General features: G+C 39.0%; 1 protein-coding gene across 2 annotated transcripts in view; it reads left to right on the top strand.

Moving 5' to 3' along the window:
• cpne5a (copine Va) overlaps positions 1 to 27162 on the top strand; it is a 129561-nt gene that overhangs the window by 52565 nt on the left and 49834 nt on the right. For both annotated transcript variants that reach the window (XM_047368827.1, XM_047368816.1), the window contains 5 exons: positions 5754 to 5817; positions 11796 to 11899; positions 12160 to 12264; positions 23179 to 23220; positions 23614 to 23689. In XM_047368827.1, the coding sequence (XP_047224783.1) occupies positions 5754 to 5817; positions 11796 to 11899; positions 12160 to 12264; positions 23179 to 23220; positions 23614 to 23689 (391 nt within the window). The remainder of the gene's footprint in view (positions 1 to 5753; positions 5818 to 11795; positions 11900 to 12159; positions 12265 to 23178; positions 23221 to 23613; positions 23690 to 27162) is intronic.

The following is a 27162-nucleotide window of genomic DNA, read 5'->3' as shown; positions in this document are numbered from 1 at the left end:
TTGGGATAAAACACGTTTGTAACATGGGATCTGGCTTTGCTCCTGGTTATACAGTGCCTTGCAAAAGTATTTATAGCCTGTGAACTTCTCACATTTGTTGTGTTAGAATTCGAAACTTAAATGTGTTTTATGTGATAAACCAACATAAAGTACTGCATAATTGTGAAGTGGAAGGAAAATTATGTTTTTAAAAACTTTTGGACAAATATAAATCTGAAAAATGTTGTGGCATATTTATCTTCCCTGAGTTCAATCCTTAGTAGAACCATCTTTCATTGTAATTTCAGCTGCAAGGCTTTTGAGGTATGTCTCTAATTGGGAGACTGAAATGTTTTGCCATTATTTTCTTTGCTACATAGCTCATGCTATTTGGATGAAGAGCTCCTTTAAACTTCAATTTTCAAATCTTGCTGCAGATTCTGTACTGGATTTACTGGATTCTTTCATATTCATGTTCCTGTCTCTTAAAAGTGTTGCTCTACTTCCAGTTGTTCTAGTACCTTTCAAATACACTGAGGTTTGTGGTTGTAATGTAAGAAAATGGGGAAAATTATAAGGGGTATAAATATTTTTTTAAGCCACCTGGAAAAAAAAAACAACAATAACTGCTTTCAACAGTTTTTTTTTTTTTGCATCTGATGTTTTTTTACATTACATTTTGCCATGTGGTCTATTTGCTTGGTTTGAGCTCAATCTGCCAAAGGTTCAGAGAGCTTTTACACAGACTGCCGGCAGCTACCTTCCTTAAACACAAACAGGAGCTCATCTTGTATTACCAGAGTGAAGCAGTGCTCTTTTCCTCTCTGAGAACCACCGTACGTATTCTCTGGTGTCATTTAGAGTTAGTCAGCGCACTTTTCATCATCTTTTTTAATCCTGCAGAGGTGAGGGATTATGAATGCTTATCAAGGTATGTAGATCAGGGGGGATTAGTGGCATAATCCCATTTAAACCCACATAGAGTTTTGGCAACCCTTTCTAATTCTGTTCAGCTATGATCTTCCTTCTGCCCCAAACATTTACAGTGGTGCAAAGTCAAATCATCTGCCTGCTGTTTCCCTTTTGCTGCTCTCTAAAGCCACTCGAACTAATTATATTTAATAACACAGTGTTATAACAGTATTTGTAATCCCTTATTTCTTCTGTTTTTGCTTTTTTTGTCACATTTAACATATTTCAAATCTTCAAACAAAATAAGACAAAAATGACTGGTGTAAACAAAAATGCAGTTTGCAAATGATGATTTCATTTATTAGAGTAAAAAATCTCTTTAAACCAACCTTACCCTATGTAAAAAGTAACTAACCCAATGGTTTAATCATGAATTAACCATGATTACCCACAATTGTATGGTTCATTTTGACCAGCCCCACTAAGGCCTAAACACCGGCAGAGATGTAAAATAAAGAAATCACTAAAATATAGACTGTCTTACAACATGAAGTAGGGTAAAAGATCTCAAAAACCATGATGCATCTAAAAAAATTCAGAAACTGATGAGAATCATAGTCATTGACTAGATGGGGTTACAAAGCAATTTCTAAGGCGTTTGGATTCCAATGAACCACCAGGAGAGTCAAAATCCACAAATGGAGAAAACATGGAACAGTGATAAACCTTCCCAGGAGTGGCTGCCCTACCACAATCTTTCTAAGAGAACTCATCCAGGAGGTCACAAAAGTCCATAAAACATTATCTAAAGCACCGCAGGCCACACTGTTCATTATTCAACAATAAGAAAGAGACAAAGATGCAAAGATGGCCTCTACAGGAGAGTTGCAAGGAAAATATCACTGCTGACTAAAAAGAACATGAAGGTCCGTTTCACATATCCCTCAAAAACTTAGTGATGATTCACAAGACCTTTGGGGAAAAGTTCTGTAGACCGACGACACATAATTGGAACTTTTTGGAAGAGGTGCTTCCTGTCACTTCTGGTTTAAAAATAACACAACATTTCAGAAAAAAACACAACAAAACTAAGAGGAGTCAAACATGGTGGTGCTAATCTGATGCATTGGATTTGCTTTTCTTCTTTATGACCTACATGACTGACCACAATTGATGGAAGCATGAATTCTGCTTTTCTTTTTACCTAAAGATCCAGAAGGAGAATGTCAGGCTTTCAGTTTGCAACCTAAACATAGGCAGTCATCCAAAGCACACCAACAAGTCCACTGCTGAAACCAAAAAAAGGCTTTGGAGTGGCCTGTCAAATGGGGCATTACCCTAAACAGCCAACTTCTGCTCAAAAACAGATGAATGTGTCTTAATTAAAACAACTTGGCAGAGAAGAGGGTACCAACATGTACCATTTTGCAAAGATATCACAAAGGCTTAATGGCATATGTTTTCACCAAGGATGGCACAACCAGGTTTTAGGTTAATGAGACATGAGCATTTTACATAGGTTGGTTTGGATAGTTTTTTTCCCTTGATAAATGAAACCATAATTTGAAAACTGTATTTTGCTTTTACCTGTGTTATTTGAAACAATTAAATGCAACAAAAAAGTATAAACAGAAGAAATAAGGGGGTGAATACTTTTTTCACGGTTCTGTATGTACAAGTCCCATTTTCATCCAGTCACACTATTGCATTCATTGCCCAGAACAATCACTAATTTCCTTTGGGAAAAATAAACAATCAAATAGTTTTCTCCTGTTATTTCCTTGTGCAATTGCTCCTATCCCCCAAAACAATATTTTTAATAGTTTTTTTTGCCACTTGAGTGTAAAATTACAAAATGATACTTTTTTCTGTTATTTCTCTTCATAAGCAAACATAAAGAAACAAGCCCAGCAACAACTGCAATGTGAAGGATACATTTCTTTTTGTTGGACTTTTGCTCATCTTGCTGAGGTGATGATCTGTCCTCGCTCTTGTATGCGTGTCACGTTTCTGGGCTGTTAAATATCAAGACCATCCTTCATCCTAATGACTTGATGTGAACTGCATCATCAATGGTTTTCCTTCCCCCTCTTTGGACTTTAAACTCACCCACCTCCATCTATCTCCGCCCCACGCCGACAGGAAACGGAGAATAGAGACTTTGTAAATAACAGTTACTCTACAGCAACAACCACCGGATGGAAAATTATAGATGCTGTGCACTGATTCTGAATACCTGCAACATTAATTGTAATCATGAATGTGCTCTTCCTGGGCAAAAAAAGAGTGCAGGTTTTCTTTAGAATACAGTCTCAAAAATATTTGCCAAGTGACTGCAATGAGCTCAAATATGCTGCTTGATCTGTTTCGATTCGGTTCATCAAGCAGTGATTCTGTCAGGACAGACAGCTGCAGCTACCTTTCTGTTTCAATATAAGTGACAAGCATGACAGCTATTCTTCCTATCACTTGTTTTCTTGATAAAGGACGATACTGTACCACAAGGTCCTGTTTCATTTCTGTCTTCCCCTGTCTGTCTTCCTCATGCAGATTTGTTTGATCTTGTAGGTTTTTGTTGAAAGAAGGTAACAGCAGACATGAAGCTGCTGTCAGTGTAAACACGAGGCACGCCAAAGCCTTCAGGCAAAATCAATAAACATTGTTCACATTGAGGTTTTGCATTGGGTAGGTCAGGACTATATGGCACAGAATTTGATGGGTACAAACATAAGCTTCTAGAGTGACTGAATTATGGAGCAATGTATTGCACTTCCTCGGCATATGGATTTGTGGTCCATCCTCACTTGCATTACTGCCTTGATCAGTTAATGAAAACACAAAGGTTTTGATTGGTTTTCATGCTGCACTTAAAACTCTGCAACTAACCAAATTAGATGTAATTACCTCCTCTTCAGTCCTCCAAATTTCACAAATCTCATCCCTAGTATATGTTACTACAAAAATGAGCTTAAGTAAAAGTCCTTACATACATTTCTATGCGTTGTTGGTCTTCTGTTCCATCCACATTCAAATGTTTATATGTAATATAGCCAGCTGAGTGGATGCCTTCGGTTCCTCTTAGGATTCACACTGTTCGCCTTGTTCATGCACAGAAAGCAGGACCACCTCTTTGCATTTCAAACTATTTCATCATCAGCGTTTTCACTGGAGATTTGTCAGTGACTGAATGCAGAGAGAACGAGATCTGTTTGTGCAGAAGCCCTCACATCACCAAAAGACAAATTTCAGGACAAAACCTGTGAAAGTAAGTCCTGTGCCACAGATACATTAGCAAGTAGGAACTATTTATGCACTCAGCATGTGCTTGCTCTTCACATTTTAACAAGAAAGTGCCAGAGAAAATGCTGTGTTCAATAATGCATGACTAATTTAAAAGACTATTGGCCTTTTGGTGCCTGCTCACTTATCAGCAGCTGAGATAGTAGAGTGGTCCATCTCGAGCTGATTCTTGAACGTTCAGTTGATTTTAATTCCCAGTTTGATGGGAATGCTGGCCATAGCTATAATCTCAAGGAAATAAGTTGACCCTGGGACTGTGCTGGGTTTACTGGGTTTATCGGTGAGCGTTTTACTGGCTCTTTGAGGTGTAATAAAAACTGTACAGTTAATGGTTAGAGGAATAAAACATCAATAATTCAAGTACTGTTAATTCACCTTGAGAGGAATCTCCCCAGACCTTAAAAGATAGAGCATGAAAATTAAATATGTCTGCCCTCCGTATATAGCTGCTTTACTTCAAGCAATTCCTTTTTAAAGATTATACAGCACTTACAGCTGAATCCTTTGGATGCATGATCTATGTTGAGGTATTGATCAAACTTGATACCTTAGCAGCTTCATTTACTTTAATGGTGCATGTTACTAGACATGTTCCAGGACTGAATGTTTAGAGAGAGTTTACTGAAAACAACTTAGTCTGTAAAACTTGACAGTAATGTCAACATTTCTAATATCCCCCATTGCATAACCCATTCTTGAATGTTTAGATTTTCCAAGTTTATCCTTTGGATCAACTTTGTTAATAATGCAAACCTCTGTAGCTGTAGTGACAAACTGCTTCTGGTTCAAACGGATAGAATCCAGTGTAAAGTGACAGGCACATCAGCTGTCACAGCGTGATGAGGATCTGCAGCAAGTTTGACCTTTTAATGATTGGACTCCAGCTAAGGCCGCAGCAGGACTTGCATGTAATTTCCTTCTTTATTCTAAAAGGATGACAGGATGTCAGCAGCTGGAGGGCTACTGTATGACTCAAAATCCATTTTGTTCTGGTTGCACTTAAATTTACTTCACATATTTTTCACAGCTACTGGGAATGCTGAGATATGGCGAGTCGCCATAAAAAAGTAAACTCCCACCCCCCTCCCAAACAACCCCCCGGAGGTTTTAGAGAAATGTGCAAATGTTGTCAAGTTTGATTGATATATTCATTGGATGTATTACCAAAAAAGCAAAGATGGTGATGTATAAAAACACATCTGAGCTGGGAACTTTCCCTTTGCAGTTAACATGCAACCCTCTCAAGCCCTAAAACCACAACTTGGCATTAGGAAACTGTGATATGCGTAGATCTTTATCTCGGTGCCCTGTAAAAGTACCCCTTACACTTTTTCACAAAAAAAAAAAATTATATAATCGAGAGCTACTAGAAATAGTAAAACCTGTTTCTAACAATGATCAAAGTCAATTTTTACTGTGAATGATTTATTGGAGATATTGCACAACATTGCAAAGACAAAAAATAGCCTCCTGGAGGCAGGCTGCAAAAATGTAGGGGTAAGCGGTGGATTGTTGAAGCTGCTTTTATTGAAAGTTTAAATTATCCACTTTTTTCCCCACAGGGGCATACCTGGGAAGACATGCGGAACCATAATCTTATCAGCTGAGGAGCTTGGAAACTGCAGAGTAAGTCCAAAAAGTTTCCACCAGTTTACTTTCACTAAAGAGAAAGTAAACTTTTACTTTATGTTTAATTTCATTGTGAATAAAGTCTTTTGGAGTTTTTACTGGAATTATTTGTTATCTTTCCACCTAAACAAAGGCACATCAGGGTTTAATATGACACAGAAAGTGGTGCAAATGCATGTTTAGCAATGCCTACATGCCTGCCTTTGTGAAGTGAGATGTTTTACATCCCTGCCATCACTGAGATGCATCCTGTCATAAATGTCCTCATTAAACGAACAGAATACACCGTGTTGCCAAGAGGATGCATTAGTCATTTGGAAATTGTCTACCTAGTGAGTATGCTACGAGCATGAATTGCTATTTAATGAAACCGCCTTTATTCCATTCACTAAATCAGGCATTTACTCTGCTGCTGTGTGGTGTGTTAATCCAGGAGTCTGCATTAATAGTCTGTGTCCAGTAATGCTTTCTCTCCACCATGCTAAATGAAGATAGTAAATAACAACATAATAGTCCTGCCAGTAGACCAGCAGACATTAGCAAAATATTCTGGGCAGCTCTATTGGGCCTCCTTCTAAGGTTATACAGTAACCCACTAAGTGTCCATATACTTGTTTTATTGCTTCACATAACATGTAATGTTCTGAAGGTTCAAAGCTGTGTTAATTCCCCGTGTACTTGCAAATAGTTTGATGGCAGTTTTACATGACCTAACTTTTCGTATTTTGTTTTAAATAGTCTCCTGTTAGGAAGAGGCAGATCAAATTGATGCTGATAATGAACCTGCCATGAGAACCATTACTGATTCTGCCCTGTTGGACTTATGTCAGCGGTCATACTCGTTGAAGGGCTGCTGTGAGTCATCAGGAGCATTGCATGATAGCGTTTAGCAACATCAGTGCAAAGCACCACTTCAGGAAGCGATTTAGCAATAAAAATGCAAATGATCATTACTACCGGTACAAATGACAGTCAATTAGAAGGATGTGTCACTTCAGACCTGCCATGTTTGCACAGATTTTAACCCTGAATGGCATTACTGGCAGCTTGAGAAAATGTAGTTAGAAAACAAGACAGATAAGTAGATGCAAAAATGCTGCTATCAGCAATGTTGTGAATTATGATGGTTTAGATTTCCTACCGTCTGCCTGCAGCTTTTATTTAAGGAAAATTGAGACCAGCAGAGTGGGAATCAACGGGGGAAGTTCTGCAGGCTTGGTTTGAGCCTTCGTGGTGGATTTGCCAGGTATCATTAGACAGAGCAACAGGCTTTGCATGGATCAAAGACTTCCTCCTGGCTGCCGTTATATCTGGTATATATGAGTGCTGAGCAGCGGTTGGCACATTTTGAGATCTTTCAACTGGATTCACTGCGATTCGCCTGGTTTAAATTTAAGGAAACCTCTTTGCATATTCCAGCTGCAAACCACAATGCAGACCATACAATGGATTAGGCATGACAAATAAAGAATTGCAAGCATTTAAGGAAAGTGCAATAAAGCTGTTTTCATAGTATAAATGCCTTAAGTGTAACCTTAGGTTTCTGCTATGAATTAGGGAAAAATATTAGGTACACAATAAGAGGTATAACCCGTTAATGTATTACCCAGTACAGCGCCTTGAATATCTTAAAACCCTTTGAGTTTTCACATATTGTCATGTTATTAGCCCAAAATATAATTGCATTTTTTGGGGATTTTCAGTGATAGACAAACACACAGTAGTGCACTAACGGCTTCTAGTATTTTAGATTATGTCCTTACTAACTTTCCACATTTAGAAATTAAAATCTTTACCCATTCTTCTTTGCAAAATAGCTTAAGATCATTCAGATTAAATGGCTAGTATCTTTAAACATCACTTTTCATGTCTTACCACAGATTCTCAGTTGGGTTTAGGTCTTGGTTTTTATTGGGACATCATGTTTAGGGTAACCTCAATTTCAAACTTGAGCAATTTTATTCTCAGTCTTATGTGTTCCTTGGTGTTCAAAATACTTTGTTTGCTGATGTTCTCTGACAAACCCTCTGAGGCCATTACAGCACAGCAGCATTTGTACTGAGACTAAATTACACACAGAGACTTTATTTTCTAATTATGTCACTTTTGAAGCCAATGGGTGCTCTGAATTTAGCACAGCCAATCTAGTGTTATCATAAAGTGGGCTGCATATGAATAACAAGTTTTTATTAAAAAGAAGCATTAAAATAATGACCTTCCACTCTACAATCATTTGCTACTTCGTGTTTGTCTATCACATTAAATCCCAATAAATATGCTGATGTTTGTGGTTGTATAATGCAGAAATGTTCAAAGAATGTGGAAACTTTTGCAAACCACTGTATGTAGTTTGCAATGCATGCTCTCAACTGTATCCCTCAGTTGTGTTTGTTATGAATAAAAAAAACATCAGAAAGTAAATTAAGAAAGATAAAACATGAATTTCTCAATTATATATCCCTGCAGTAAACCTAAATGTCAGAATGATTGTTATGATTAAGTCAGGCATTTTTCTAATGCAAATGTTTCCAATTTGATATTGAATTCCAGTTGCCAAATTTAACTTCGTACATTCATTCTTTTCATTTATCAAACTCAATTTCACATTTGAAGAAATCCTTCTGCTCTGACTTACCTTCATTGTGGACAAGTGCAAACAGAATGAATAGACTGATGCGTAAAACTCACAAAAGAACTGTGTTAATGCCCATATAATCCTTTGGCACAGGATTCACTGGGTGATTCACTACACTACTCTGCTATCCGGAAGATGCCATAGAAGCTTATGTAACATGCATTCAGGTTTTGTCTGACTTGCTTTGTGGCCGTGTGAAAGAAGAGCCCCACTTTGGGAAACTGACAGTGTGCACCGCTCTGCCACTTATCGCGAACAGCGGTATCTGGATAAAGCAGAGAAAAGCATGCAGACTGCACTCAGTATTCCCCTGGTGCTGCTGCTGAACCTCGGTGGCGGAAATGAACGTTCTGCTTTTTTTTCTCACTTAATGAGGGAACACAGCACAGCCCCAAAGTGCGTATGCGTTATTTGTGCCTAATGAGGGCTTAAGGCGTATTGTTGCCATGATAGTTTGATTATAGAAGTTGCAGGGTAGGTATGGATGGCTCCAAAGGGCTTTGGTAACTGACACAAGCACATTCCTTTGCCATGTTACATTCATTGTATAAATAGACCAAATGGGAACATGTAAAATAAGATGTTCTTGTGAAATGCCACCAAGAGAGAGCTTGACGTAGTTTAGGTTTAAAACACACAGTGAATTTCTCTATAGGTTTGCTAATCTGTATCAAACTGAAAGAGACACATTTCCATCAGTATGCCCCCTACCTTTTTTGCCAGCTGGTTAATACACTGATAATAATTGAAAGTGACGCAAGGCAATGAAAGTAGATGTATAGCATCCAATTTAGCTGACAGCACTGACTATTTTAATGTGCTTGTCGCTATTATTACATCATCTGTGCTGATTTGAAAAAGCAAAAACTATTACTGGAACAAAAGAACAAGATAACCAAGTTAGCTGATTTTCACCAGAATACTCCTACACGGGAATTCACTTCTCTCACTGCAGCTGCCTCAACAGAACAGTCAGCTCTGCGCTGTGTCTGTGTCCGAGCCATGTAGGGATGTGATAGGGGTTAGTGTGAGGTCGGTCACAGACGGACTGCGCCACACTAATGTGGGTCAAAGCAATCAATAGAGGCCGTGCTCAGCACATTGCCGATTCAGATCGAATAGTAGCATTTCAAAAGCTAGAAGCCTGGGGACTTGCAGGGTAGAAATAGCTTCTACATCCCCAAATTCAAGAAACACTTTTTCTTCATTGTGTTCTTGTGTGTCTCAAAGAAATACAGGTGCATCTCAATAAATTAGAATATTATTAAAAAGTTTATTTATTTCTGAAAATTCAATTCAAAAGGTGAAACTTCAGTACTTTGAAAAATTCTTTGCATCTATACAGATTTCTTCTGTTTTTGCTTATTTGGCACATTAAAACATTTCAGATCATCAAGTTAACTTTATTATTAGACAACATGCCATTTTCAATTTATGATTTAATTTATTAAGATAAAAAACTAATCTAAACCAATGTAGCTCTGTATTAAAAACTAATTGTTGCATGTTAAATTAGGAATTAACTGTGATTAGCCATTTTTTTGAAGCTACGTTCAGTTTGACTGGGCACACCCTGGCCTGATTACTGCCAAACCTGTAGCATCAAGAAGTTACTTAAAATAACCTGATATAATCTGATAACTGGACATAGGCTCAAAGTTCTCAAAAAAAAGAGCACAGTATGCCACAATCTAAAGATATTTTAGAACAGAAAAGAAACAAAGTAATTGATATCTATCAGTTTGGAAAGGGTTTCAAGACTATTTTTGAGGCTTTAAGACTTGCCCGAATCCCAGTGAGAGCAATTATCCACAAGTAGAAAAAAGCATTAAACAGCGGTGAACCATTCCAGGAGTTGTTGATCGACCAAAATAACTCTAATGGTGCATAGACGGCTCATACTGGAAGTCACAAAAAAGACCACAATAACATCTAGAAAACAGCAGACCTCACTTCCCTCAGTTAAGTTCAGTGTTCATGATTCTACAGTAGGAAACACACTGGGCAACAACAGCATCCATGGGCGAGTTACAATGTGAAAAACACTTTTTGACCAAAAAAGAAAAGACAAGGGCCAGCCTCGCATTTGCCAAAAAACATCTTAAAAACCGCTAGACTTTTGAGAAAATATTTTGTTGGCTGACGAGACGAAAGTAGAACCTTTTGGAGGGAAACTTGGTGGTAGTGTGGTGGTCGGGGACAGGACCACTTTCTGTAACTCATGGAACTGTGAATTCTGCTCTCTACCAGAAAATCCTAAAGGACAATGTGCGGCCATCAGTTTGTGACCTAAATCTCAAGCCCACTTGGGACATACAGCATGGCAGTGGTCCAAAAAATAACTGCTTGTCCATCTCAAGACAAAAAAAAGTCTTGGAGAGGTCTGGTCAAAGTCTCGATTTAAGCATGATTGATATGCTGTGGCACAACTTTACAAAAGCCATTCATAAAACCCTCAGTTGTGACCCAGTTATAAATATTCTAAGTTTTTCTGGAACTGAATTTTGGGTTTTCATTAACTGTAAGCCATACTTATTAAAATTAACACCATTAAAATGTTAAATCTATTATTATATGTGTAATGGACCTATATAAAAAAGATTATCACTTTTTTGAAGATTTTTACCTGCCTTAAAAATCAGACAGCTGACTTGCTTGTGCAGCTTGAGGGCTGGTTTCTTGTCAGAAGCTTAAATACTGATGAGGGGACAGATGTTAGTGGCCTTCAAAAAGATAACCTTTTTTCTGATGTGACCGTTTGAGTGTCCAACATGTCCATTGTCCACCGCTTTATCATTATGGAATGCAAGCTCATATTAAGACTACAGGGAAACTATCAGGAACCAAGAGCATTAAGAGGCAAATAGATTGTACTTGATACAGCAGTGAACACTGAATTGGTGCCTAAATGAGTATAATTATAATAATACCAGGCTTTCTAGTCTATTGTTAGCTGTAGTCTCCTATTCAGCCCCCAGCCTATTACTGCATGTAAGTAAGTAAAATTGTACAAGGCTTTAGAATCCAGTTTTGTGCTTATGCATTGTGCATCACATCTACATTACTATTATTATACTGAGCACAAAAGGTATTTTCGATGCAAGAGTTGCATAATAAAAAATTTTAATGAATGCATTTGCAAATTTTCACAAACTAGAGCACAGTGGTTGGTTTTGCTCTGCTCCTATTAGGATTCAGTCAGCACCTTGGCTGTTATTTGGTGCTTCAGTGCTTTTATATCTTGGCAAACAGCATGCATAGACAAACGACAGGAGGGAAGCAGAGAAAAAAGAACGGATTTACAATGTCCTTTACTATGACTGTGATTTTTCCTTTGTAGGATTACGCCACCATGCAGTTCTGTGCCAACAAATTGGATAAAAAGGACTTCTTTGGAAAGTCAGACCCCTTCATAGTGTTCTATAGAAGTAACGAGGATGGCACGTGAGTTTGCATCTGGATTGTGCATCTCTGTGGGAGGATTAAAACCAGGTTGAAAAACCAGGTGTAAAGATTCTAAATGAAAGGAGTCGAGTACAGAGGAATTTATACCGAGTCCCCTTTTAACTCAGCTGCATGCACATACATCCAAACTTACACGGTCTTAAACACAGATGCTGTGGAAAGATTTTTTATCTCTTGGTTTTGTTTTGAAGATGTATACTTTTTTAGGATTTTAGCTTTCTGTTGATTTTCTGCTCCAGGTTCACCATTTGTCACAAGACCGAGGTGGTGAAGAACACCCTGAATCCTGTGTGGGAGTCCTTTTCCATCCCAGTCAGAGGACTCTGCAATGGGGACTATGACAGGTAGGCTGACTGGTTCAAAATCAGAAGATTATACCCTTGATCATTTCTCATCAGTAATTAGCTGACTGGAAACTAAAAGTGCTCTGATTAGTAAATGTATCATACCTATCTTATTTCTTGTCATTGTAACTTGTACATTCCAGTGAAATTTGTCCACTGCTTTTAACCCATCCCTTAGGGAACATGCGGCTGCTATGCAGCACCCAGGGGGCATTGTAGGGCTAAGGGTCTTGCTCATGAAACCAGAGAGGCAGTCTGTAGAACTCGATCCAGGGAGCTTGCGGCCTTCCCAGGATAGTTAGTCTGCTAAGTCTACTTGGAATACCCACAGAGAATGGGTATAAGATGCTAAAGACAGCTTAAAATGTCAAATCTGTAAAGTTAGAGAACAGTAGTTCGTTCTGTCAAGCAGTGAACAGGATATTCTGCAGCTTGTTTTAGTGTATTAACTAACTGCAAGTTGCAAAGTGCAGATGATCTGCTGAGCCTGTATAACTGCAATCAGAGTGAGGTTAAAATCAGGTTAAAATGAGGTAAAAGTGTTTGTGTGTCTGTGAGGAAATGAAATAAAATAAAATTGGGGAGACTGGAGACACGCACATGTCAAAATCACAATAACAATGAGTTATCTGTTAACTTTAAAGTTATTAAATGTCAATAAACTTCCCCTATCATCTGTTTAGTTCTACATGCAGTTATATTCAGTATCTCCCTGTAGCTTGTTTGGATTGGGTTTTACTTGTGCCCCTACTTCTGTCCCATAACGTGGAGGATTTTATTTATTTGTAAATTTCTAGTGATGCAGAGAGAGATAATGAAAGAGAAAGAGAGCACTGCAACTTGTCTTGTTTTGAAAAAATCAAAGCTTTATTTTACTAAAACATATTGTTATGGTTAACTTCCAGTTTATGCTAAAAATAACAAAAAGGTTTGTTTTGATTTACAGGTCTGAATAGACTAATATGGTTATCAGCAGGTGATTAGAAATTGGCTGTGAATTCTCTGATGCATCTCTAATATTGTCAATTGGAGGAGTGCATCAAATGAAGAGGAGTAAATTTTCTTCTTCTACTGTTTATTCCGAAAGATGTCTCACTAGGCAAATCCTTCTTCCCCCATCTGCAAATTCAGTCACCGCAAATAGTGGAAACCTTTCAGCATTTCATATTTCTTATTGGCAGTGGCATCTTCTGTCTTATCTGCTTCTTTTCTTAGAAAACTGCTTCGCAATGCACCCAAGGTGCAGTAGGAGTTTTGACAGTAAAATAAGAAATAAGAGGACAAACAAAGATAGTGAAGGAAAGTGGCTGCACTTGTTCTATTGATATTGACTGTGGGTTGGAATAAACAGATGGGCTTGAAATTGTGTGTCCATGTTTGTGTTTGTGTGAGCGTAATGAGGCACGAGAGTGTGTAGATGCAGATATTCATGAGACTGAAGAAGAACATGTTAAACCTTGCCCTCTTCACCACACCAGGTGTCAAAGAGGGTACCCTGTTTCGATTCGGCCTCTGCTCACCTGCCCAGAGAAACTAATTGGGTCAGACAGATGGAGCAGAAGCATGAAAGATGTTTGATTCCCTTTGAGGTTTTATGCAGCAGAAGAAATTCACAGCAATTTAGGCTCTACCCACTTTTATAATGAAATATTGATAGTTTGGTCTACTTTGATTTTTTTCCTGTGCTCTGTTTTCAGTCAGCACTTTTTAAAATTTTGCTTGAATTGTAATTTCCTCTCAGTGTACCAGTTAAAAAAGTTATTTTGATTGTTTTCAAATTTATTTTTTGCTTTGCAGACAAGGACAAACTGATTGTATGTTTAGGGTTGTTGACCTGCTGGAAGGTGAACCTCAACACAAGTGAGATTTTTTTTTCGCAACCTCCAACAAGATTTCTTCCTGGACTTTGCTGAATTTAGCTCCATCCAACTCTTATCAACTCTTACCAGCTTCCCTGTCCCCGGTGGAGAAATGCATCCCCACAGCATGATGCTGCCACCGTCATGTATTACCTTAGGGTTGTGTTCATAGTGATGTGCAGTGTTAGCTTTCCTTCAAAATTTGTGTTTTGCATGCAAAAAAAGTTTAAGTTTGGTCTGATCTGATCAGAGCATCTTCCACGTCTTTGTTGTTTCCCCTAGTTTCCCCTTCTAGTTCATCAATGTCTTTCTTCTCAAAACTCTTATGTCCATTCAATTAAATTCAATTGAGTTTTATTTATATAGCGCCAATTCACAACACATTTCGTCACAAGGCACTTTACAAAGGGTTTGGCCATTTTAGAATGGGCTATGTGTAGGGGTACTAAGTAAAATAATAAACTTATAAAGTTTGTCCATGTAAAGCTCACTGGTGGCCATTATTATACTAAAAACCACAAGGATTGGGGGTACCCCTCTCTGTCTGACTGATTATAACTATTGGAAAAGAGAAGGGGTCATACAGGTTGCCGAAATGGAGGGTGTGTTTGCACCTCAACCATAACCGAGCCGGTTTAGACTAAACCCGACTCCCCCATACTCCATCCAACAGGGAGGGAGGAAGGCAGAGGTAAAAATAATTGGCGAGTTTTGTTTCCTGGTGCATTGTGTGAAAGGTGGTTAACTTTACAATGGGCTAAGTCAATTCAATCGAATCATATAGATTTCAAGTCAGGTACATACATTCCAATTAGTCCTAACTATCGAACAGTGCAGTGAGATTCAGTTAGTTATTCAAATTGGTTAAAAGGTTTTTCTATCTAAGGAAACCCAGCAGATTGCGTCAAGTCAGTGACTTGTAGCAGTCACTCCTCCTGGATGAGCATGTAGAGACACTGGACAGTCACTGGCGTTGACTTTGCAGCAATCCCTCATACTGAGCATGCATGTAGCGACAGTGGTGAGGGAAAACTCCCTTTTAACAGGAAGAAACCTCCAGCAGAACCAGGGTCAGTGTGAGCGGCCATCTGCCACGACCGACTGGGGGTTTGAGAGAACAGAGCAGAGACAGAAAAAAAAACACAGAAGCAGAACAAAGAAGCACTGATCCAGGAGTACTTTCTATGGGAAGGAAAAGTAAATGTTAATGGATGTAGCTCCTTTAGTGGTTTCTTCTAGGAAGAAAAAACAGATAAACTCTGAGCCAGTTTTCAAGTTTAGAGTATGAGAGAGCATATACAGTTAGTCACAGTAAAAGCTCAGTCAGTAGCTATGTCTAGGAGAAAAATAGGGTTAAACACAGAAAGACAGGGCCAAGTTTATCATTAGTACAAGGTGAGCATTAAGTTGTTGGCAGCAGAAGCTTGGACGATGCCCCCACGATGCCCCCCTCCAGGATAGAGTCACAGGTAGATACAAAGTCATGCCAGGTGTAGCTTCTAGGAAGATAAAAGAAAGAGAACAAACAGTTAAAAGCTGGAATAACAGCAAATAATGCAAAATTGGGGAGTAGAATGAGAATGTAGCAAAGAGTCCTCTGGCAGTCTAAGCCTATAACAGCATAACTACAGAGATAGCTCAGGATAACCTAAGCCACTCTTAACTATAAGCTTTATCAAAAAGGAAAGTTTTAAGCCTAGCCTTAAAAGTAGACAGGGTGTCTGCCTCACGGAGCTGGTTCCACAGGAGAGGAGCCTGATAACTAAAGGATCTGCCTCCCATTCTACTTCTAGAGACTCTAGGAACCACCAGTAAACCTGCAGTCTGAGAATGAAGTGCTCTGTTAGGAATACATGGAACTGTTGGGATTATGATTATTGATTAATTAATATTTATCAATAATTATAATTAAAAATCATAATAAAAAAATAATAATTTCTTAACCAAAAATCCTCATTTATGAATCAAAACCAGATATGTCTTCTGGTGTTGTAATTGTGGCTCAACCCCTTTGATAATTACAACTGTTAAATACTCAGTAATAATTGATAACTATTACCAGAGATGTCACTGTTTAATCAACCGTTTCTGCCGAAACGTGGGGAACTTTAACCTTATTTTGACTGACAAATCACTCTTGCACAAAATAAACACAACCGACTTCTCTTTATCTATGTGAACATTTATTAAATCAACAGCCTGATCTCCCTCGCTATTCCGATTCAATAATCTTCACCTAATCAAATATGCAAAGTTCTACACAGAAGGAAAAAAACAAAATCTCACTAAACAAAATAAAACAAAACAGCAGTGGGTGTGTAAGGAATCAAACCAGCAGTTATGGCAAAGGTGATAATATGACAAAGGAATATGGTGTTGAACGGAGCTTTGGGAAGCAGCCCGCCAGAAAGTGTAGCTTAGTTATGGTGAGCCATAAAACATCCCCCGCCGCTGGGGATGTTCGAGAACACAAAGGGTTATAAAACTTTTGGCGGCAACTCATAAAACATGAAGTTGAAGAAAATGGTTGATTTTCACCATAAGGTTATTATAGCAGTCCTGTTTCACAGCGCACCTGCTCTCAGGTGTTCACACGGTGAATGCACAATCTTGCGAGACTCGGCGGCCTCAGAAAACAACAGTAATCACGTTTCAAAAGAACAATGGCATGCACATACAATTCAGAACACATTAGACTCTAAGCGGCGATTCCACATCACACTAAAACCCTACTCTACCCTGTCTAAGCTATTCCTAATAAAGAAATGAAAATAAAAGGGTGGATTTTACTTGTTGAAGTCTTCCTTCTGGGGCAGCAAGTGAGAGAGAAAAGGGGGATGAAGAGTTTCTGCGCATCTGCAGTTAAACTCCAAGATGGGATTTGTAGTAACAGACTGTCCTGGGATACAAAATGGCCGAAAACGCTGGAAGCCCTGGTAGCGTCCAACAACGTGCAAATGGTCCAATATTCAGCAAACAAGTGGTCCAACAGAACAAACAGATCTCTAATGTATGATGGAGGTAGATCCTTAAAGGCTTTATATGTGAGGAGGAGAATTTTAAATTCTATTCTGGATTTAACACGGAGCCAATGAAGGGAAGCTAAAGTATGAGAAATATGATCTAATTTTCATCAGAACTCTTGCTGCAGCATTTTGAATCAGCTGAAGGCTTTTAACTGCATTTTGTGGACATCCTGATAGTAAAGAATTACAATAGTCCAGCATTGAAGTAACAAATTCATGTCCTTTTTTACATGTCCTGGTAAAAAATAACACAGAGGTTTTTTATGTTTTCAATGATGAAGTAACACTCTGAACAAGAGAATCAATTTGTGGAAGGGAAGAAACCCAATTATTGCCATCAACTGTGTTTTTCTGTGATAAGGAGGAAATTAAAAGTGTAACAGATTCTTTAAAGGTTGTTACAGCATTGTCTGATAATGATCTACAATAATGAAATTTTCTTTCAGGTGTGGAGTACTCGGTTAAATTAAACTCAAAGGTTATTAAAAAATGGTCCGACAGGACAGGGTTATGAGGAAATATTGTTATGCCATATGTCAACATAAGGTCCAGAGAATGAAGACAACGGTGGGTAGGTTTGCTAATGTTTTGGGCAAAGCCAGTTGAGTCTAAGATAGCATTAAAGGCTATATACAGGTCCTTCTCAAAATATTAGCATATTGTGATAAAGTTCATTATTTTCCATAATGTCATGATGAAAATTTAACATTCATATATTTTAGATTCATTGCACACTAACGGAAATATTTCAGGTCTTTTATTGTCTTAATACGGATGATTTTGGCATACAGCTCATGAAAACCCAAAATTCCTATCTCACAAAATTAGCATATTTCATCCGACCAATAAAAGAAAAGTGTTTTTAATACAAAAAACGTCAACCTTCAAATAATCATGTACAGTTATGCACTCAATACTTGGTCGGGAATCCTTTTGCAGAAATGACTGCTTCAATGCGGCGTGGCATGGAGGCAATCAACCTGTGGCACTGCTGAGGTCTTATGGAGGCCCAGGATGCTTCGATAGCGGCCTTTAGCTCATCCAGAGTGTTGGGTCTTGAGTCTCTCAACGTTCTCTTCACAATATCCCACAGATTCTCTATGGGGTTCAGGTCAGGAGAGTTGGCAGGCCAATTGAGCACAGTGATACCATGGTCAGTAAACCATTTACCAGTGGTTTTGGCACTGTGAGCAGGCGCCAGGTCGTGCTGAAAAATGAAATCTTCATCTCCATAAAGCTTTTCAGCAGATGGAAGCATGAAGTGCTCCAAAATCTCCTGATAGCTAGCTGCATTGACCCTGCCCTTGATAAAACACAGTGAACCAACACCAGCAGCTGACACGGCACCCCAGACCATCACTGACTGTGGGTACTTGACACTGGACATCTGGCATTTTGGCATTTCCTTCTCCCCAGTCTTCCTCCAGACTCTGGCACCTTGATTTCCGAATGACATGCAGAATTTGCTTTCATCCGAAAAAAGTACTTTGGACCACTGAGCAACAGTCCAGTGCTGCCTCTCTGCAGCCCAGGTCAGGCGCTTCTGCTGCTGTTTCTGGTTCAAAAGTGGCTTGACCTGGGGAATGCGGCACCTGTAGCCCATTTCCTGCACACGCCTGTGCACGGTGGCTCTGGATGTTTCTACTCCAGACTCAGTCCACTGCTTCCGCAGGTCCCCCAAGGTCTGGAATCGGCCCTTCTCCACAATCTTCCTCAGGGTCCGGTCACCTCTTCTCGTTGTGCAACGTTTTCTGCCACACTTTTTCCTTCCCACAGACTTCCCACTGAGGTGCCTTGATACAGCACTCTGGGAACAGCCTATTTGTTCAGAAATGTCTTTCTGTGTCTTACCCTCTTGCTTGAGGGTGTCAATAGTGGCCTTCTGGACAGCAGTCAGGTCGGCAGTCTTACCCATGATTGGGGTTTTGAGTGATGAACCAGGCTGGGAGTTTTAAAGGCCTCAGGAATCTTTTGCAGGTGTTTAGAGTTAACTCGTTGATTCAGATGATTAGGTTCATAGCTCGTTTAGAGACCCTTTTAATGATATGCTAATTTTGTGAGATAGGAATTTTGGGTTTTCATGAGCTGTATGCCAAAATCATCCGTATTAAGACAATAAAAGACCTGAAATATTTCAGTTAGTGTGCAATGAATCTAAAATATATGAATGTTAAATTTTCATCATTACATTATGGAAAATAATGAACTTTATCACAATATGCTAATATTTTGAGAAGGACCTGTATAGGCTATCACTTTCAGTGTCAACATGAATGTTAACATCCCCCACTATAATAACCTTATCTGTATTTAACACTGAATCAGATAAAAGGTCTGAAAACTGATCTAGAAATTAAGAGTAAGGGCCTAGTGGATGGTACAAAACAACAAATATTTAAAAGAGTTGTAGCTATTAATTGGTCTGGGACTAACCAATAAATCAGACTGAAAGATGGTTGCTACTCCTCCTCGCCCAGTATTTGGAGGAATATGAAAATTTAAATAATTAGTAGGAGTTGACTCATTTATAGTACCATAATCCTCTTGCTGCAGCCAGGTTTCTGTGAGTCAAAATAAATCTATCTGATTGTCACAAATCAAGTCATTAACTAGCAAAGTCTTTGAAGAGAGAGATCTTATTTTCAGTAAGCCACATTTAATTGTTTTATTTTTCTTTTTAGTCTGAGTTGTGTTTTTTTTAAATGAGATTTTCATGATTTCCACCTTTTACATTATTTTTAAATCTATTCAATTTTGGCCATGGGCGAGACACTGTCTCAATAGGGTAATGGGTGGGTAGCAGTACAGAAGCTGCAGAGAGGAGTGTTAAACTACGACCCTGCTTCCTGGTCTGAACCCTGGGTTGTCAGAGGTTTGGAAAACTAATAAATTCGGCCAGATTCCTAGAAAGAAGAGCAGCTCCATCCAAAGTGGAGTGGATGCCGTTTCTCCAGATCAGACCAGGTTTTCCCCAAAATGTTCGCCAATTATCAATGTAGCCCACATCATTTTCTGGACACCACCTAGACAGTATTGAGGTAAAATAATGCTATCACTGATATTCTTGCGGCCTCAACCTCTCCCAGTCCGGATGTCGTGAGAAAGAACAGATGAAGAGCAGGAAATTAAGATTAACGCAAGTTTAATTTGGAAGATAATAAGTCCAATGATTTCAAATGCAAGATGAATATACAAAATAACACAAAGAAAGAAAATTACATAAAGAAAAGCAAATTACATAAGGGCCCTTACGGCGAGAGATTGCAGATTTCAGCAACGCATGGCTGTCTTTACCCAGATGTCTCTCATTACAAGTTCCAGTACATCTTTATACTGTTGACTTCAAAGCTTACTGACTGTGCCTTCCCTTTTTCCGTCTGGTGTTGTAAATCAGCCAAGCTCCCTTGTGGCATCTATACCATGGCCAAAAGTTGACATTTATTGCTTTATTGTCCCTACAGCCAGCGTTTACTGCTTGCAGCTGCTGAGAACCTTCTAACCTCTGTTTCACCCTTGTGCCATCCTGACCCCTGCTGTGATCTGTACTCTCTCCCCAAGGCTCACTCATATTAAATCTCAGTTTAATGTTCTCCCATGCAAACTAAACTAATAGCATGAAATTACATGATTTTAATTCTCAACAACAGCCAGCGGTTGAACTACAGCATGCGGCTAAACATGTCGTTACTGGTCAAATCATGGAGGGGACCAGAGAAAATTACGGAGTCCGACATGGTTTTGGCAAACTTACACACCGAAGCAACACTAACTTTGGTGACCTCCGATTGGCGTAAATGGGTATCATTACTGCCAGCGTGAATAACAATCTTACTGTATTTACGTTTATCCTTAGCCAGCAGTTTCAGGTAGGATTATATCATATAAGATATTGAGGCCAGATTCGTGGACTTAAAAATAATTGTCCTGTTAACAGATTTTCCCACCTGAGTTGCACATATTTGCAGTTCATTCAGAGTGTCTTCATGATGCCGTTTGTTCATCAATGTTCTATGACAGCTCTCAGATGCCCTCAGAGGTCTTCACAGAGCAGCTGTGTTTAAAAACACAATTGGACTTCTTTTTTGAATGAGGTTACTTATAAAAAACAAATTGTTTCATTTTATTCATATGTATTGGAGGAAATGGGCTGAATACAAGTGCGTGCCACAGTTTTTAGATTTTTATTTGTAAAAACGTTTAGATAATATTTTTTGTGTTGGTCTGTCGCAAAGTGTCCCTATAAAATAAATTTAAATTTGATTTTGAAATGTGACAAAATGTGTAAAGGTTCAAGGCTTATGAATACTTTTGCAAGGCATTATATACTAACCACTCTACATTACTTTTGTTGTGCATGTTTCTCATATATTTTCACAGTAAAAATGAAGATGGAGATAACGACAAGATGATAATGATAAGGAGTAGAAGTACACCCTGCTCTCGGCAATCATATCTTTCAGCCTTGTGTGAATCTGATAAAACTCTTGTAATCACTTGGCTCCATTAGAGATCAGAAAGTGGAATCTCTCTTATTTCTACTCCAGCAAGCAATGTGAGAGTAAAATTGATTGGGGACTGAAACTGAAGCTAAGAAAGTGCTCTAGATCTCTCCTCGGAGATGATATTTCAATGCCAACTCATTTACAGCCTTAAGGCATCCTTAGTGTCAACATACATTGGTAGTTTTTATCCTGGCAGTCAAGACCTCTAGAAAAAAACGTATTTTTCTCACGCTGATTCCAAATATTTGTTTTTACCGTAATTAGAGCATAGATTCACAGAAAAACATATTTTTTATCTCTTTGTACACCACATTGGATTGAACAGCTTTATAATGTTTGTAAACGGTTCAGACAGAATGAGTTCAGTTCAGAATTAACAGGGCAGCCCTCTGTCATCTTGCTTCCTTCAGGACCCACTGAGATATGATTGACAGCAGCTAATGGGAGGGTCAGGGATGCATCCTGCTAAATGTTTTCCTTTCAGCTCAGAAGTATGGAAAAAAAAGCGTTTATTTACTCTTAATGAATGCTCTCAGGCTAATACAGTCATATTCCATACATTAGAATACGAATACTGATGAGGCTCACCTTTTAAAAATAGATACTTCTAAGCACTTTTCATTAAGCCCACATTTCTGTAATAAAATATGAAATATTGGTCTGGTGTAATATTCTATATCTTAAATGTTGCGTTTTCATTAGCTGTAACATTAAAATTTTCATAATTAACAAAAATTAAGGCCTGAAAAACATTGCTGTGTATAATTGAACAATATAACATGTTTTACTTAGTGTATTAAGTTACTGAAATAAACAAACTTTTCAATAATATTTTAATTTATTGAATATGACTGTATATTTTTTTTTTTTTACCTTATATTTTAGCTCAGGGACTTTCAAAATATTTTTGGCATTCATTGTAAAACAGTTTTATCATGAATTTTGGCAACTATGTCAACATCTCTTCTGTTTGAGATATATGTGTAATAGTGGACAATTTATTAACACTGTTCCCAGTGGGTCAGCTGATCCTTAAATAAATAAATAAATAAGTGAATAAATAAAATAATTAAGCAATAAATACGAAACCTTGAGGTAGCAGAAAACTGTGGATTCCACACCTTTGATCCCAATATACATGCACTATTCATAATAGGAGCCAATCAAAGGCAACACCCAGGGTACTCAAAAACATGACAGGATATGATGTTCCACAAAATCCCATTCATAGCATCATGTTTACACCCACGTAACACGTATTTTTCAATATGCTAGTGTACAGCACAAGATGTGACATCTTAAGTGTCCCACAAATAATTAAGCATATGTAATGATTGTAAGATTTTTCAAAACATGCCAACGCACATAGTAGGCTTTGCGTGACAGATTTTTCTTGATAACCCTCAAAACAATTGTTGCATCTTGTTTTGAGTTTGTATAATTTCCTAAATAATATTTCTTATTGAGGACAGATGGAACTAATATTATGAAAATGTACTCTTTGTTCTGTTTCTGTGTCTTTCACAGGACAATCAAGGTGGAGGTGTTTGACTGGGACAGAGATGGGAGGTAATAATTCTCAAACGTGTAATTATGATTACATTAAAAAAACTAAGTTAATTATAAAACTCTTGCTGTATGTTGTTTCTAAGATAATATTAAACTTTTTTAATACATGAACTATTCCAACACACCCTTTGCTAGGCTGAAATCAATACTATTTAATTTGTTTGTACATTTTTTATATTATTGTACTATTATTTTACATTATCTATGTTGTCTGTTATGCCATGTTATCATGATATAGCCATCATTGCTGAGATAGCATCTCCCACGAGCTTGATTGCTTTTAAAAATAATAGCTCATTAATTATAAGAAAACGTCTGTTTTAGAAGTTGTGCTGTAGTTTCTTCAGTTCCATTCGTCCTCTTTGTGACACACTTTTGTGTCTTTTCCACCAGTCACGATTTCATTGGTGAATTCATCACAAGCTACAAAGAGCTATGCAGAGGCCAGAGCCAGTTAAATGTGTATGAGGTGAGTGGAGGTGAAAAAAAGTTCACATTTTCTATATATTAAATCAGAAAACCTTTATGATAATTAGTGAATGTGGTTGAAGGCTTCCTCTTGAGTATTGTTCAATATCTTGTCATGGTTCCTTTGCATTAAACAGCTTAGATGTAGAATTCAGGTCAGAATAGAAACCTGACCTATTTATTTCCAACTCTGAAGAGGCAATGACTCGCTTTGTTTGACATTTCTCTGCGTTCACCCTTCATGTCATGGCAAATAGAAAAATACATCAAGCCAACTGTGGCTGAAAATAGGCTGCCAAGGTAACTATTGCGCACTATACAGCAGTTATGGTTATTATTTTGCTCAGTACTCAAGAAATCTCAAGAAATCTCCTTTGGTTTAATAATTAATCAGCATACCTCTTGGCTTGGGGAAGTCTTATTTAATTGCAATAAAGAACTTAGTTTTTTGTCTTTGGAACCACTGAAATTAAGAGCAAGCATCTTCATTCTATCCTCAACCCGGCTGACATTGAAGGCAAAGTGGTTCAGCAGAGCTGTCTAGGAATTGTCGAGGTAGGAAAACTTTACTGGCCGTCCGTTAACTCTTACATTACTCCTCACCTCTCATCGATTCTTTTTATTTGGCACCCCAAAGGACAATCCTCAGTCAGAGATCAGTTGTACGTTTCCACAAGTTTATTAAAACCAATCTGAATTCAGAGAGGAGACCCACACTTACACGGGTACCTGGAAACGTCTGTGTGTTGTCTCCTTTGGGGGTGCGCCACAATACCTTTATATACCCCTCGCTGCCATGCAGTACACATACACAATCATTCTGTCTGTGGATATCTCCCCAGCAACAATATAACCGCTCCTCATATCCAAATAAGGAGTGTTTCCGGTTTTTCTCTTCTAGCTTGTCCTCCCCTGTCTTCTTCTCCCCCCATCCGGTGATCCCTTGTCCTTCACTAATTTATGACTTTGGACTCTCTATGCTTCACTCCCTAAGGACCTTGCACTTTCTATGCTTCACTTCCTAAGCTTGACTCCCCTATATCTGCACACAGGTTACACACATAGATAGTTTATATTCTACAGAATTGTGCCTCTGCAGTTAAAATACAAACTAAAAGAATAGACCAATATAGATGATTGACAGTGTTCTGCTCAATCCTTGAACTTTTTAACTTTTTCCAGTGTTACAACCCTGAACTTTGTTGCATCTTATTACGGTTTAATGTGCTAGACTAACACATCGTAGTGAAAATTTTCAGTTACTTTTTTAGTTATATCTAAATCAGCCTTGCACATCTAGAAACTCATAATTAAAACCTGACCAGAAGGAACCTCAGCTTCTTTCTCCTGGACTGTGAACAAGAGTGGCTGAAAACCAAACACAACTTGGAAAGGGGATAACCCTGTGGCACTAGCCGGGAGGGTGTTGACAGCATATTCAACCCAGGGTAAATTTTGAGACCATTTAGTTGCGTCTGACTCACATAGAGCGCAAAGTTTGGTCTCCACCTCCTGGTTGGCCCTCTCAGTCTGTCCATCTGACTGTGAGTGAAATCCTGAAGAGAAACTAACAGTAATCCCCAGCAAGGAACAAAACTCTTTCCAGAAACGTGACACAAACTGGGGCCCTCTGTCTGAGACAATGTCTGTTGGTATGCCATGAAGGCGAAAATCCTCACCTGCCAGAATGTCCCCCATTTCCTTGGCTGAAGGCAGCTTCTTGAGAGGAACTAGGTGAACCATCTTTGAAAATGTGTCAATGACCATTAACAGAACTGTGAAGCCATTAGAAACTGGCAAACGTGTGACAAAGTCCATGGCTATGTGTGACCAGGGATGAGGAGGAATGGGTAGGGGATGCAAGAGTCCAGCAGGAGGGCGACGAGAAGACTTCGCTTGGGAACATTGAGCACAGGCCATGACGTAATCTGTGACATCTTTGACAAGAGATGGCCACCAAAACTGAGTCCGGACCATCTGCAACGTCCTGCTGATACCACGATGACAGAACAGACGTGAATTATGGTATGAATTAAGTACCTTGGGTACGAGGCGCTCCAGGACAAAACACCGGTCAGGTGGGCATGAAGTTGGGATAGGGAGGTCTTTGGTGGCATCTCTAACCTCTCCCTCCAACTCCAACTTGGTGACAGAGAGTCTCACTGATTCCAGAAGAATAAATTCATCCTCCCCAGAGGCCTGTGACTCGGAGGGTTCCTGTATTCTGGACAGGGCATCTGGTTTGCCATTTTTGACTCCAGGTCTGAAAGACAGAGAGAAGTTGAATCTTCCAAAAAATAAAGCCCACCTTGCCTGCCTGGGATTAAGGCGCTTCGCTGATCTCAGGTACTCCGGGTTCTTATGATCTGTCCATACAAGAAATGGTTCCTCAGCCCCCTCTAGCCAATGCCTCCACTCCTCGAGAGCCAACTTGACTGCCAACAGTTCTCGGTCATAATTGCGCTGTGCTTGGGACAAAGTCCTAGAAAAGACGAATACGGGTGAATACGGTCATCAGAATTTCTTTGGCGTAGGACTGCTCCAACCCCTGTGTTTGAGGCGTCAACCTCCACAATGAACTGTTTATCGGGGTTAGGGGACCGTAGAACAGGAGCAGATGTAAATAATCCTTTGAGCTGCCGTCTCGTTCCAAACAAACCTTGTCTTAGACGATGTGAGAGCATTAAGAGGGGCTGCTACGAGGCTATAAGTCCTGATGAATCGTCTGTAAACATTAGCAAACCCCAGAAACCTTTGAAGCTGTTTGCGGTTGGTAGGAGAAGGCCATTCCAAGACCGCTTTGACTTTGGAGGGGTCCACTATGACTTGATCTGGAGAAATTATGAATCCAAGGAATGAAGTGATAGTGGTGTGAAACTCACACTTTTCAGCTTTGACAAACAGATGATTTTGAAGAAGACGGAGAACGGTCCAAACATGACTTCTGTGAGATTCTAGATCCTGGGAATAAATCAGAATGTCGTCAAGGTAAACAAAAACAAACTGTCCAACCATGTCCCTCAGGACATCATTCAGCAATGCCTGAAAAACTGCAGGGGCATTGGTTAAACCAAAAGGCATTACACAGTACTCATAGTGACCAGTGGGAGTGTTAAATGCTGTCTTCCATTCATCCTCCTCCTTGATACGAACAAGGTGGTAAGTGTTTCTCAAATCCAACTAAGAGAAGATCTTGGCGCCTTGAATCTGGTCGAAAGCAGTGTTCATAAGTAGCAGAGGGTATCGGTTCTTGATGGTGATGTCGTTTAAACCTCTGTAGTCGATACATGGTCTCAAGGAACCATCCTTCTTTCCCACCAAGAAGAAGCCTGCCCCTGCTGGAGAAGAAGAAGGTCTGATAATACCAGCTTTTAATGACTCATCAACACACTTCCTCATGGCTTGGTTCTCTGGTCCTGACAATGAATACAATCGACTCCTAGGGGGAGAATGCCTGGTAGGAGCTCAATGGCA

This window comes from Girardinichthys multiradiatus, chromosome 1 (genome assembly GCF_021462225.1).
Source record: "Girardinichthys multiradiatus isolate DD_20200921_A chromosome 1, DD_fGirMul_XY1, whole genome shotgun sequence".
NCBI lineage: Eukaryota > Metazoa > Chordata > Actinopteri > Cyprinodontiformes > Goodeidae > Girardinichthys > Girardinichthys multiradiatus.
Note: the sequence above shows the minus strand (reverse complement) of the source record. Positions and strands in the feature narration are given on the sequence as shown.